At 41.4% G+C, this 13,569-nt stretch overlaps 1 protein-coding gene across 1 annotated transcript; it reads left to right on the top strand.

Annotated features, from left to right (window-relative positions):
- The first annotated feature begins 2,227 nt into the window (after positions 1-2,227).
- On the top strand, positions 2,228-10,259 carry prelid3b (PRELI domain containing 3). Its single transcript, XM_079509454.1, has 6 exons — positions 2,228-2,376; positions 3,639-3,807; positions 5,378-5,467; positions 6,568-6,638; positions 7,231-7,333; positions 7,891-10,259. The coding sequence occupies exons 1-6, from the start codon at positions 2,345-2,347 to the stop codon at positions 8,005-8,007; spliced, it is 582 nt and encodes a 193-aa protein (XP_079365580.1). The 5' UTR covers positions 2,228-2,344; the 3' UTR covers positions 8,008-10,259.
- The last annotated feature ends 3,310 nt before the right edge of the window (positions 10,260-13,569 follow it).

The raw sequence follows: 13,569 nt of genomic DNA, 5'->3' as shown, positions 1-13,569 counted from the left end.
GGAGGGTCTAGCGGCCCTCAAAAATATTAGACTAATCCCTTTGAAAATGATCAGTGTTTTGTATCCTTCAATAGCTGTTATCTCAATAGCTGTTATCTCCACAAACTGCATTGTGTTGGTTTTCTAAATGCGAATAAGACACTTGTAATGTGCACATTCGACATGTGTGCTCACCGTGTAGGTTGGTTCTGGGTGTGGTACCGGGCCCGGCATGCTTTGTGTGTGTGTGTGTGTGTGTGTGTGTGTGTGTGTGTGTGTGTGTGTGTGTGTGTGTGTGTGTGTGTGTGTGTGTGTGTGTGTGTGTGCGCGCGTGCGTGCGTGCGTGCGCGCGACCGCGTGTTTGTTTGGGGGGGATGGCCCTGAGGCAGTCTCATGGCCCAGGCGTCTATAGACTCAGGGTCCACCCCTGCTTACTGTAAGCCCTATATACTCATGACAAATAGCAAAAATAGCTGATCTACAACCTCAGAATACGGTACAATGTTGTGGGCATGTCGATCTGCTATTTTCCTTATTTTTCATTAAAAAAAGGATGCGGTTATTTTTGAGGGGATACAGCTTTTGTCCTCACACGTCTCAATATTAGCCATTGACAATGAAAGGAGAAATTAGGTCAAATGTCCGCCAAATATGACGTAAATTTGTGCCAACACAAACATTAAATGCCATTGACAATGACGGGAAAATTTACATCATATGTAAACAAGCAAATCGGCTAACCAATCACATAAATTCAGTTAAATTCAGTTCAATGAAATGAGAAATTAGGTCATATGTGCCTCAAATATCAGCTCAGTGGCTTTGTGGTTAGAGTGTCCACCCTGAGACTGGGAGGTTGGGGTTCAATCCCCGGCCGGGTCATACCAAAAACTCTAAAAATGGGATCCAGTGCCTCCCTGCTTGACACTCAGCATCAAGTGTTGGATTGGGGTTAAGTCCCTGTGACATACTAGCGTCCAGTGGGTGTATATTGTACATCAAGCTGCCGAGACAGAAACAGGAGATAGGCTCCTGCCCTATGGGCCTCATGGCTCGGCAAGGCTACTTAGTTAGCCTCAATTTTGTCCCCACACGTCTCAATATTTACCATTGATGAAAGGAGAAATTAGGTCAAATGTCCGCCAAATATGACGTAAATTTGTGGCAACACAAACATTAAATGCCATTGACAATGAAGGGAAAATTTACGTCATAAGTAGACGAGCAAATTGGCTAACCAATCACATAAATTCAGTTGTTCATGAGATTATGTATAATGATAAGAGCGCCCCTCACTTAACACGGGTGTGATTTTTTAAATACATTGAAACATTTAAGACAGTCTACATCTCCCAAGAGGAAATAGGCCTACATGTAGGCAATTTATTCAGTCTGACCAAAAAAGCAGGTAATTCTGGTCATTCCAGAGGGGTGCAAATCAAACTCAACATCAGTTCCACTCCCAGCTAATCAAGAAAAAAGTTATTTTTGTGGGTGAACTATCCCTTTAAGTAATACAATTCAAGTATACAATTTATACCCCTTAAATGGTGATAGGTCTGTGTAGGCATATAGGTTAAGAATAGTAGAAGTTAGAAAGTCCTTCACACAGCTGCTAACTGATAACATGCAATTAATGACAGCAGCAGGGGTTGGTGACTGGACCCCCTTGGCCCCTGGGTGTGTGTGTGTGTGTGTGTGTGTGTGTGTGTGTGTGTGTGTGTGTGTGTGTGTGTGTGTGTGTGTGTGTGTGAAAACATTACGAAGGTCGTGATTCAATCAGGTCCTGACTCCTACCGACTCCAAGGTCGTAGTGCAGAAAATAACTCCAACTCGTGAGCTGGATTGTTGTGCAACAGGTTACAGGTTACAACATGCCTGAGGTGGCTGCCTTCAATCAAGCTGCAGTGGAGAATCGATAAAGACAAGAATTCCCTGTGTGTGCAAACGTTTTTGATTAGGCTTTTCTTTGTTCACTTCAAAATCTTGAACAGTAGCCTATCCGTCAATGACACACACTACTCTATCAATATTATTCTATTGATCAGATGATATTATTTTAATATCAATGTACTCGTGTAAAAGTATACTCCGTAGTACGGCGGTGTAGCTGCTGTGTCAAGGAACAGATCTACAAGCTGCCTAGACGCTGTCACCGAGTCGCGGCGCGACGCGTTGACAGCTTGTAGATCTGTTCTTTTAGGCAAGGCGGAAGTGCGCAATGCCATCACGTGACTGTCATCCCAAGGTGGGCGGGGGAACAAAATCCTCTTTCTTCTCAACGTGTGTGTCACCGTGAGTTTAGTACAGTGTGTGACTGCACTCCTACCGGCTCACCCTAGTGTACTCTGCCACTAATACAGCCATGAAGATCTGGACATCAGAACACATATTCAAGTGAGTAGCTCATTTTATTTAAATCACTCGTTTAAAGCGTACTTTGTACAGGTGGCGGACGCGGTTGAAAAGCCGGTCCCCCCTCCACCATCTGACTGTCCCCGGGTCAGTCTATGTGATGATCAGTGTTCTGGTTCCGTCTAGAAGGTAAAGATCGAGCTTGTATTATGTAGCTAATCCTAAACTAATATTGATCTGTAGAATTTAACTTAGCATCCAATTCTGTTCAGTTGTCAACTAAGGTTGTCTATCCCGCCGGTCCCGGTACAGGGCTGGGAGTTCTGGTTCCTTTCGGAAGGGCAAGAAGAGCTTAGGCCCTATTATGTACGGTAGACTAATAAAATAGTATAATTTTACTCGGAGCATCCGATTTCTGTTATCGTGACAATTCAATGAATGAATGACTGTGTCAGACTCAGTAGGTGTGTCTGTCTGTCTATGCCTGCAGCAGAACATTCAGTGACATTGTGTAAGCTGGCTAGCCGGCTGCTGGCTCGCAACCTTTCCCCTACATTTTCCGCGCCCCCTTTATGGGTACTTGCGTCACTTGGCAGCCACGTTGCTTGTTTATCTCCATGGCAACCATCCACTAGGCGCAAATTTTGAAGAGCATCCTTTCCATCCATGCGTACCGGTGCAGCAATAGATGCAGATTAAATAATGTATTAGCTGCCATCTCTATTCTAACAAAGCCCTGTAAGTTTTGTTTAATTTAAATGGATTTCAAATTGTTTTGTGTGTCACATCACAGCAGGTTGTTGTCTCAACAACCTGCAACATTGTTTCCCCTCTGAGCAAGCATTTGGTGACTGCTGCTGAAAAACTCCCAGGAAGAAAACTAGATGTGCTAAGATGGCTCTGGGTGGGCAGCTGTCTTCCTCTACCACAGTGGGGTGGATGACAGAGAGTGACAGAGAGAGAAAGGGATCCATTGTTGTCTTCAGAAAACAAGAATATGTAGGCCTACTTGTGCGGCCATAGCTCAATGGTAGAGAGCGCATACTATGTATGTACAGTATGTGCAGTAGTAAAAAATGCCCCAAAGGAGTGGAGACACTGAATAATTTATTATTTACACTTGGGGTGTAAACACATTTGTCACCCCCATGTTAGCCAGTGTGAGAGAGGTCAAGGGTGGAAATGAACAGACTAAACTGAAACTTCCCCCAAAAGATTATTTCTGTTATTATGATACTAGCAACGCGGTATTGTCTTTTAAATGCACCTTTTTTATATAAACTCTTTCTCCCCTCCATTTACAGCCACCCTTGGGAGACGGTGACGAAGGCTGCAATGCAGAAGTACCCTAATCCCATGAACCCCAGTGTGTTTGGAGTGGACGTTTTGGATAGGACGGTAGACACACAGGGACGCCTGCACAGTAACAAACTACTCAGCGCAGAGTGGGGCCTTCCATCCATAGTCAAATCTGTGAGTGTCAAAAGTTGTCAAATGAATGTGCTTTCATTGATTAATTGAAAAATGTATTAACAGTTTGCAGAATGGGTACAGTTCAAGGAAAGTACAGGTCAATACAAAATCTGCTAAGAGGATAAAACCAGAAAAAGCATTAAGACTTGTTATATTTTCAATTCATCAAAACATTTAAAGACATACAATATACACTTCTATGCAAAAAAGAAAAAAATACATCATTTAGAAAAAAGGGAAAACATGTATAGTATAGCAATAAAGAATATAATATATAATAATAATATGTAAATGGGATTTATACAGCTTGTTAATGTTGCACTTGAAGAAGGGATACAATGGAAATCACTCTTTGAAATTTTTGTCATAATTTTCAAGTCACACAAATGGTTCCTTTTTGTGGTTTAAATAAGAATGGAAAAAGTGAGCCAGCACATTAGCCGGTCACGCTAATGCGAAGATGACCTTACCTCCTCCAATGCTATTTCTGTAGAGGTTGTAGCAGGTCATCTTGCTGGCTGTGTATGGCTGTGTGCGTGCCTGGCACATGCTGTCCAGGACACAAGACTTCCATTCCTGTCATGACAGGGCTCTGGCCCTTAGCAGCATGTGATGTAACATTCCAGTGCTGTAATAGCTGTCACGGACTTTCTCTGAACTACTGCCAAATGTGAGCAGCCATGATGTTTGTTATCATTGTGCTGCGTCCACTGACTTCCTATTTTTCAGCAATTGTCAATTTTATAATTAGTGTTGGTCATTTATGGAGTAAGATCAGAGTGGAAATTGAGCAACATTATTTTGCAAGACCTTTGTGTCTTCACCTGATAAATGTAGGCCAGGTGAGGAAACCTAGATAATCAGTAACAAGAACCAGGTCAAGATCTCTGGAGTATTACACAGTTGTTTGCCCTATTGCCCCTTTTTTTAGTTCAGTCATGACTGTAATAAATGGAACAATTGTTCTGTGTCATAGTCCAAACCATTTAAACATTAGCCAATCGGTTGATTTGGTTCACATTCTTTAGCTATAGCCTTTGGCTCAGATATCCCGGACGTTTCAAGAGGATCAAGGCAGTGCCAATGTCTATTAATACCAGCTCTAATTCCATTGAGAGTTTATGACACTGAACTGGCCCCAGGGATCAATGCCATATTACTGTAGCTCGCTAATCTGATTGTCTCGAGTCACTACTAGGGCGACTGTGGCTCAAGAGGTAGAGCAGGTCGTCCAATGATCCATGGGGTCGGCGGTTCGAATCCCGGCTCCTCCTGTCTACATGTTGAAGTGTCCTTGGGCAAGACACTGAACCCCAAATTGCTCCCGATGTGCTGGTTGGTACCTTGCATGGCTTCCGCCGCAATCGGTGTATGAATGTGTGTGTGAATAAAGCGCCTTGGATAGAGGCGCTATATAAATGCACCATTTACCATTTACTACGAACACTGGTCATGTGCACAATTTAGGAGGCAGTATACAATAGCTATTAGAGATGCATATCTCAACAATGTCAACAACTTATGTTACTCTTTTGTATTGATTCCCTCTTCCTTTCATTCTACTCTTTAGATCTTTGGAATTTCGCGGACATGCACATACATCCAGGAACACTCTGTTGTAGATCCTCAAGAGAAGACCTTTGAACTCCAATCCTCCAATGTGAGTACGACTAAGACCGATCTTAATGTTCAATTTAATTATAGTGCCAAACGAGTTGTCTCAAGACACTTTACAGGACCTCTTTATGTACCTTACAACTGGTAGACTTAACCACTTTCACACTGGTGTCTCTATTTTGAGCATGTCATTAAGACACACAAAATCAAAAGATTTTCTTACTGAAATGTGGGTGTTTTTATTTTTATTAAAAAGAAAATAGTCAATCTAAAACGACAAGCTCACAACACGTTGTTCAAGTGGAACAGGCTTAACCAGTGGCGGAAGGTTCCTATAACGGCAGTGGGTGCCCCCCCGCCCCGCCCCCCAACCTTTAGCTAGGTGGGACGACGACGACGCAGATTTATTTATTTCCCCCAGATGGTCTAACAATGTCATGATTTGACCAATGTATTACCAATCTCGTACACAATTGCTCACGAAAGCAAGATCCTTGACCCAATTACAGCCACTGCATCTTACCTTTTAATTAAAGTAAAAGTAGTCTGAGGAAAAGGAACAGTTCTGTTCCCCGGACATTGTTTTGGGATATTTTGGCTGAGATGGCTCTGTTTGTCAAGTCTCAAGTCAGTGTGGAGATTACTCGGCGGTGTAGTGTTGCTGCCCCTCCCCTCCCGGCTCATGGCTCTTTACAGACGGGCCGACGGTACACAGACCCAAGCCCTTAGGCACTCCCGAAGTTGACACCGTTGTGCTTAACTGATTAACTGGCCATAGGTGTGAAAGAATGGATGAAATTATTACACAGAACAGGCCAGAACATCATCGTGCCATTGTCCCAGTCAATCATTGAAGAACATCCTTTGCAGTTATGTAATACTTGTTGCACTTGCAGCTGCTGTGATTCAGTTTTGCACATCATGATGAAGGAAAGATACTTGCAGTGTGGTTAAACAGTTGTGTAATGTTGCCCTGCTTGTTCCACAACCAGTGAGGTGACATTTCAAACTGATTAATTTCATTCATTGTGATAAGCTTCTGGAGATTTGGGTTACAGTGTAGAATGGTTTTGTTCGGTGTGTGGGTTGCCATTTTATACATGTCATTTTGCCAATGTTCTTGTATCATCATTTCTGCTTTAGATCACATTCACAAACTTGGTATCTGTGGACGAGAGGCTAACATACAAACCTCATCCAGAGGATCCAGAGAAGTAAGTTCTTATGCAATTAGTACGCTATTTGTCATTCAGTGTAAGTGTGACAGGCTTAACTGGTAGAACAGGTTGAATATTTTCCACCCCAATGATTTGCATTTGCAACTTAACTGTCTGGGGTCACAGGCAAGTAGACAACTTAAAATGACCCCAAACATGAAAAGGGGGTTTCAAAAAGGGGGTTTGAAAATGAAATATCCCTTTAACCATGTTGTAGCTTTAAAAGATTAATAAAATGGGCAGATGAAGCATAGACTACATCTAAATCACATGAACATTTTATCCACTTGAACATTAGTGGTCATATAGAGTCTATATGACCACTAATTCAAGTGGATAAAATGTTCATATAGACCATATTCACACGGCGGCCATGTTGGCATTTTACAAAAAAAACAGGGTGGCATTTCATTAACTTAATGGCAAGAAGTCTGCTGTGTGAATATGATGAATAGGCAACATTCTGCAAAAAATGGTGAACAATCTGCAAATATAGTTGCTATTGTTCAGGTATATTAATCACCAAAGACAATTGGTGTTGACTGTAGTCTAAAGGGAAATTTAAATGTATGTTTTGCCATTTTTCCAGAACGGTACTGACACAGGAGGCCATCATCACAGTGAAAGGGGTCAGTCTCGGCAGTTACCTGGAGGGGGTTATGGCTAGCTCCATCTCTAACAACGCTGGAAAGGTGACACACGTCCCTTAGAATTGATGATTGTCTCAAATGGCAGGTTGGGGCCAACAATAATTTGCAGGTCAATAATTTAGACCTGAGGACGATTCTAGAAATGTCTTCTACATCCTGACAGTTTTCTGAAAAAGCTATGTTTCTATGTCAGTGGTTCTTTGATTTTTCAAAAATAGCAGACCTACAAGCTCGTACCAACCTATGAGCTTGTAGATCTGCTCTTTTTCAATAGCTAAAGCATAACATAATGCTAATACCAAAAGGGGTTCCTGCCCAAAATGGGTTATGGGGTCTTGCACCAAAGATACCCCGATCCTTATGGGCAGACAGACTCTAACATACAATTGAGTTAATTAAATAATTACATAGTAATTCATCACACAAAACGTGAACATACGTTCAGAACTGAACATACACATGCCAGCCAACACTTTTTTAGGGGGTACACTTACTATATACTTACTTTTTCTGAAAATCTTAATTCACCGACGAATCATTTAAAAAAAATATTGTATTGTCTCCTGTGGAGTGTGGACTAATTCTTTGCTCTTCGTCAGGGGCGGGAGGCCATGGAGTGGGTGATCAGGCGGCTGAACGCTGAAATAGAGGATCTTGCGGCCACCGCGCGCGAGACCCTGCGTACACCCATGGCAGCTGCAGTCACTCAAAAATGACGTCTCCCCGTCGTCTCTACTCCCAGCACCGCCAGCCTCCCTTCATGTTGCACTAGTACTCTTTTTGTTTTGTTTTGTATTACTCATCAAGGGGCGCGGCTTCTCCATCTACTATCTATATTAGATACGTTTCATCCAGCAGAGTGCAACATAAAGGGACTCGGAGAAGTCACATTGGGGGGAAACTGCCAACACGGACTGTATTGAGAGACTCTTGGAGAAACGGGTAGTACACTGCAACTATAATCACTACTGATGACCATGTGTTTGCACGAGGATGCCAAAGTTGGCAGAAAAGTATGAGGCATCAAGTGAATTCGCCGAAAACTGTGCCAAAGTATACAAACCACTTTGTCTGGTCGTTTTAAAATACATTTGTCCGCGACAGTTGGGTCTGATATAAGACCTTATGGTAACGGTAGGTCTGCTCTGGCCTTGTGGGTTTAGAACCAAGAGGTTAATAAGAAAGACAACATCGACCCATGGTGAAACATATACTGGAGGACGTTCTGGGTATGTGTGCCCTACGTTCGGAGTAATGAAAGAAGAGAACAATGCATACAGGTACTTGGTTAAGTGCAATGCATGTCACAGTACATAGATAGGATTGACAGCCTTATTGGGCAATCATTGAGAGTTGTACGCAATCAAATGTTGCCCAATCTGGTCTGTTTGAGTAAGGGCCATGCTCTCAACTATGTTTTCGTCAGTAGCCTCATTAATAACAAGCATGTATGTAGTACCAGGTTAGTGCATCTCAGCTTGAATAACAGTACTGTATTTTGTTATGAACAAATATTTATTTAATTTACATGAAGGGATCAAGGTACATTACATGTTTTTGCTGCTGATTGTGTACACACACTTTAGCTGAGTGGGATGACAGGAAACCTGGTTTACACTTGTGCGCCAGTGTCTCACACCGAAAAAAGATCTACAAACTCTAGCGCTCTACAAGCTCACAGCGCGCTGTGAGCTTGTAGCTTGTCAGCTTTGTACAGGGCATGACAATGCCCAGTGTATAAATCAGGCAGAACTCAATGAGGTTTTTGCAAGGTGCAAAAGAATGCTGTTCCATTTAGTGAGTGAGGGAACAACTTTGCAAGACAAGCCTCAGGCCTGTGAACTTATGTTGACCGTGGCATTGGACTACATGTGTGCTTACAAAGAATAATACATGGCATTACATACAATTGCGCTGCTAGCCATGCAGTGAGTGATGTTTTGAAAATGGTTCACAAACTGCATTTGAGTCGGTTTTCAACAGTTGTACCAGGGTTGTGGTGATGGTGAAAGTTTTTCATTCTATTACCTATAACTGCAATATTTATTTAGTACAGTATTTAATTCACGGTAGTGGTTTGACCTGGGCTATCTAACAAGAATTGTGTTTTTACACGCTTTGTTACAATATGTAAATTAAGGATTTTGTCAGGGTATCTCTGACAAAGAATTGGGGTCTCAATAACCAAGCGTGTATGTGAAAGAAAATAAATGGTTTAAACGCACAACAGAGGGGTTAACAGACAACATATTATTTAAATTCCTTTTTATTCTATGTTCCTCAGAATGTAAAAACTCATTGTGGTAGTTGAAATGGAATATAGATATTTTGCTATTTTGAATGTGCCACTTTACTTTTGCATGAACATGTTGGCAAATTGCTTCTGCTATTCATAAATAATATATATTGTATTCTGAAAAGTAGGGAAATCATTCTTTAGTCAATGACACTGAAAGGATGTTGTGGCCATAGGATTCTGCCAAAAATATTACTGATTGTTAATACATGAGAGCCTATGTTCCTCAGACATTGAGAACGATATGCCACAGCAACTGAAATATTCACATTCCAAAAAGATTTGTCAGTTTGAGTTGTATCATAGTTAACTTTTGTATTCATCCGTGGGGTGCCGATATACAGTATGCAAGCTCTTTGCCAGAAACTCCTTGCGTGACATTTAAACAAATGTACACACACAGTAGTTGCTCAGTACTTTATTCTACTGTTGGGACTGTTCCATTGGAATGTTGAAATGCTAGGGTCACTTACTACCACACTGTGGCCAGAAGCAAAATTATTTGAACATCCTTAGAATGCTAATGAATGCAAGCTACTTAAAACGTTCTTGTATATTGATACAATTTTGAACCATTTGTGAATATGATCTGTGAATTATAAACCCTTATTCTGACAAATTGATTGGCCATTATCTCCTTATTTGAAATGGAAAATAAAACTATGAACTTGCTTTACGTGTACGTGTGTTTTTGCCACAGATCAAATCAAATCACGTTTATTTATAAACCACATTTAAAAACAATTTTCATTGTACCAAAGTGCTGTACAGAACATTTCATCAACATGACAAGCAAAGACAATAGGAGCGCAACAAAATACAGACAGTAAAACACATTTATAAGCTAACTGAAGTTATCATAGGAACAATCATAATGGTTTTTAAAAAAAAAAAAACAATATATCACAGACAATCAAACGCTTGAGAGTAAAACAGGGTTTTGAGCCTGGATTTAAAATATTATTTTCCCATTTTACATTAATTTATCCTATACATTTTATAACAGACTTAAACAATTGTAAAATCAAATAGTTATTACCACACCATGGACCCTGCATATGGTTACCAAAAGAAAGGATAAAAAACTAATAGTTTATCCTATTTATTCATTCCATGAATATTTTAATAAAATATTTTCGTACCTTTGTAATTTAACAGCATACATGTTATATATACTATTTTTTTAGCCCAGCTCCCACAGTTGATGTGCAGTTGTTTCCTTTGAAGAGGGGAAAACAAAACACATGAGCCCCTTATCTTTATAAACCAACTTTTGACAAATATAATAATATATATCTTAAAAATATATATCTACCGTCATAGTAGCAAATTACACCCCCTCCTGGGGAAATCACAACATGACACAAGTTAGTTTTGATCAAATAGTAAACTATTACCGGTAAGTGTTTATATTGTAGTGCAAAATAGGTTTTGGACACATGATTTATTTTCAAGACTCTTTATTTACAGAGTGAACAACCAGTAGCCAATGAATATGTTCAGAATCTTGCACTTGCTATTACACACTGCCTGCATGATCTGGATGGAATTGAACATTACAGCCATTAGTCCAGTAATAATGTAATTTGACCTCAAACTAATTGCAAAAAAAACAAACTCAGCTGATTTTGTATCTTCAATATATCCTACATCCTATACTATACTATTTAAAAAAAACTAAACAAAACAACAAGTGTCACCCTTCAAAAGCGGCAATGTGGATTAGACACAAAACGGCACATGAGACAATACAACACCTAATAGACCATACATTACAAACAACCATAAAACTGAAAATATAAATCCTTATGTTATCTACAACAATTGATACATTCAGGACAGGAGGTACACCGAGAAAAGTGAGCCATAAAGCAGCCAGAGCGGCAGTCCATCCAGGGTAAAAGTTGAAGATACCCAAATCCTGCTTCAGTTGCATGAATTTCGCTAGGAGATGAGAAGAAGATTACCCATGCAGTAAAAGAAGCAGGGCGGCTGTGGCTTAGGAGGTAGAGCAGGTTGTCCAATGATCTCTGGGTCGGCGGTTCGAATCCCGGCTCCTCCTGTCCACATGTCGAAGTGTCCTTGGGCAAGACACTGAACCCTACATCGCCTCCAATGAGTTGGTCGGCGTGAGCTTTGCCACCGTTGGTGTGTGAATGTGGGAAGTGAGGACGCTGGCGTCGACTGTTCGCCGCTTCACCTCCCAATGTATGAATGAATGAACCATTGTAAAGCGTTTTGAGCACTTGGAAAAGCGCTATAAAAATGCAATTCATTATTAAGATTGTTTTCAGGATACTACTTCAGTTCCTCCACTATTTATTTATTGAGGACGACCTAGAGTGTTATGTAGACACAAACATTAAGTACTTTAACCCTGTTATCCCTCCTGCTCGCCATTATAAGCAACATTAAACAAAGTCCAGTGGCCTTGTGATTAGAGTGTGCACCCTGAGATTGGGAGGTTCGATCACCGACCGGGTCATAGCAAAGCCTATAAAAATGGAACCCAATACCTCCCCGATTGGCACTCAACATCAAGACATCGCATCGTGATGTGTTGTGAACTTGTAGACCAAATGTTTTCAAGTATCTTATGTGCAAAATGGGGTGGTTAAATGAAGAATCCAGCTGCACAATAATGATCATGTTCTACTAAAATGCCTCTGTGTACATTACTCACCGACACCGTCTGGTGCTGTTTTGTTTTTTGAGGGGCGCTAGCCCCTCCTATGTCCAGCTTTGAGGGTTTGTGTAGACATAAACATTGAATGCCATTGACAGTGAATGGCCAGCTTTGAGTGTTTGTGTAAACACAAACCTTGAAGACGAAGGTGAGGACGCAAATTGTGATTGGCCGGAATGAGATGATATATGATTATGTATGATGATAAGAGCGCCCATCATTTCACACAGGTGTGATTTTTTTAACCGTCTAGTCTAGTAGCCATCTGCCACAGTGGGTTCCTGTCTCGCAATCACAGACCTGTCAAAAGCCACCAGTGACCCCTGCCCAGCAACAAAAAGTCCTAGTTGTGTCAAATGAACCTCTATGCATGCAGCACCACACACTGGTGTTAAGGCTGCCACATGTACCTCCATTGAGTGTGAAACATGCAGTGCCCAAACCCAATGTCCATGGCCAGCTAAAGAACAAAGTGGCCAAAGACAAATCGGATCCAACCACAACCAAACCTTCAACAGAACTGAAGAGTCAGGAGAGGCTACAAAGTAATTATTTACAAACTTTTGTTTGTTTCATCCATTTGGTTACTGAAAAGAACAAAACTACTCTTCAGGGAAAAGGGTAAGTCCACCTAGCTTGTTGAGGGATTTTTTTTTTACCCATATTATTATTCAGCAACAGCTGTTTCTTTTAAAAGCCTTGGTGGAGCCTTGATAACTTTGAAATCGCCTGCGCCTTAGGGAAGGGCAAATTTGGCAATGCTTACCTGGATGTGGCTAGAGAGCGTTAGGAGTGTTAGGAGGATGAAGCTGCCTACAGAGAAGAGGTGGAGCAGCTGGCAGTTTGGTGCAAAACACACAACCTTGCCCTTAAAACACAAAAAAACAAGAAAAATTATTGTCGACTTCAGGACGGGAATCAGGCCACACCAACAGCCAATTGATGGCTCAGCCATGGAGAGGGTAACCAGTACAACATTCTTGGGAGTACTGCTGACAGACAACCTGGCCCTGAGCAGCAATATCACTGTCATCAGAAAAAAGGCTCAACAGCGTCTCTACCCCCTCCGCCAGCTGAATAGAGTTGACCTTCCTATTCCAGACCTGACCATGTTCTACAGAACATGGTTCTACAGAACATGGTCTGCATCGAGAATGCATCGAGAGCATTCTCACCTATTGTTTCACCTCCTGGTACGGTAACAGCACAGCTGAGGAGAGAAAACAACTGTGAGAACAGCCGGTAAGATCATTGGTACCTCGCTGCCATCCCTGGCAGACATATACCAACAACGAT

Source organism: Electrona antarctica, assembly GCF_951216825.1.
Source record: "Electrona antarctica genome assembly, chromosome: 9".
Lineage (NCBI taxonomy): Eukaryota > Metazoa > Chordata > Actinopteri > Myctophiformes > Myctophidae > Electrona > Electrona antarctica.
The sequence above is the reverse complement of the archived record's forward strand: the minus strand, read 5'-3'. Positions and strand labels throughout refer to the sequence as shown.

Excerpts from the sequence above, each read along its gene's own strand:
- prelid3b (XM_079509454.1), top strand. The coding sequence starts at position 2,345 with ATGAAGATCTGGACATCAGAACACATATTCAA. Across the intron at positions 3,808-5,377 it reads TTCCATCCATAGTCAAATCT|ATCTTTGGAATTTCGCGGAC; the intron begins GTGAGTGTCAAA and ends TCTACTCTTTAG. Across the intron at positions 6,639-7,230 it reads CATCCAGAGGATCCAGAGAA|AACGGTACTGACACAGGAGG; the intron begins GTAAGTTCTTAT and ends CCATTTTTCCAG.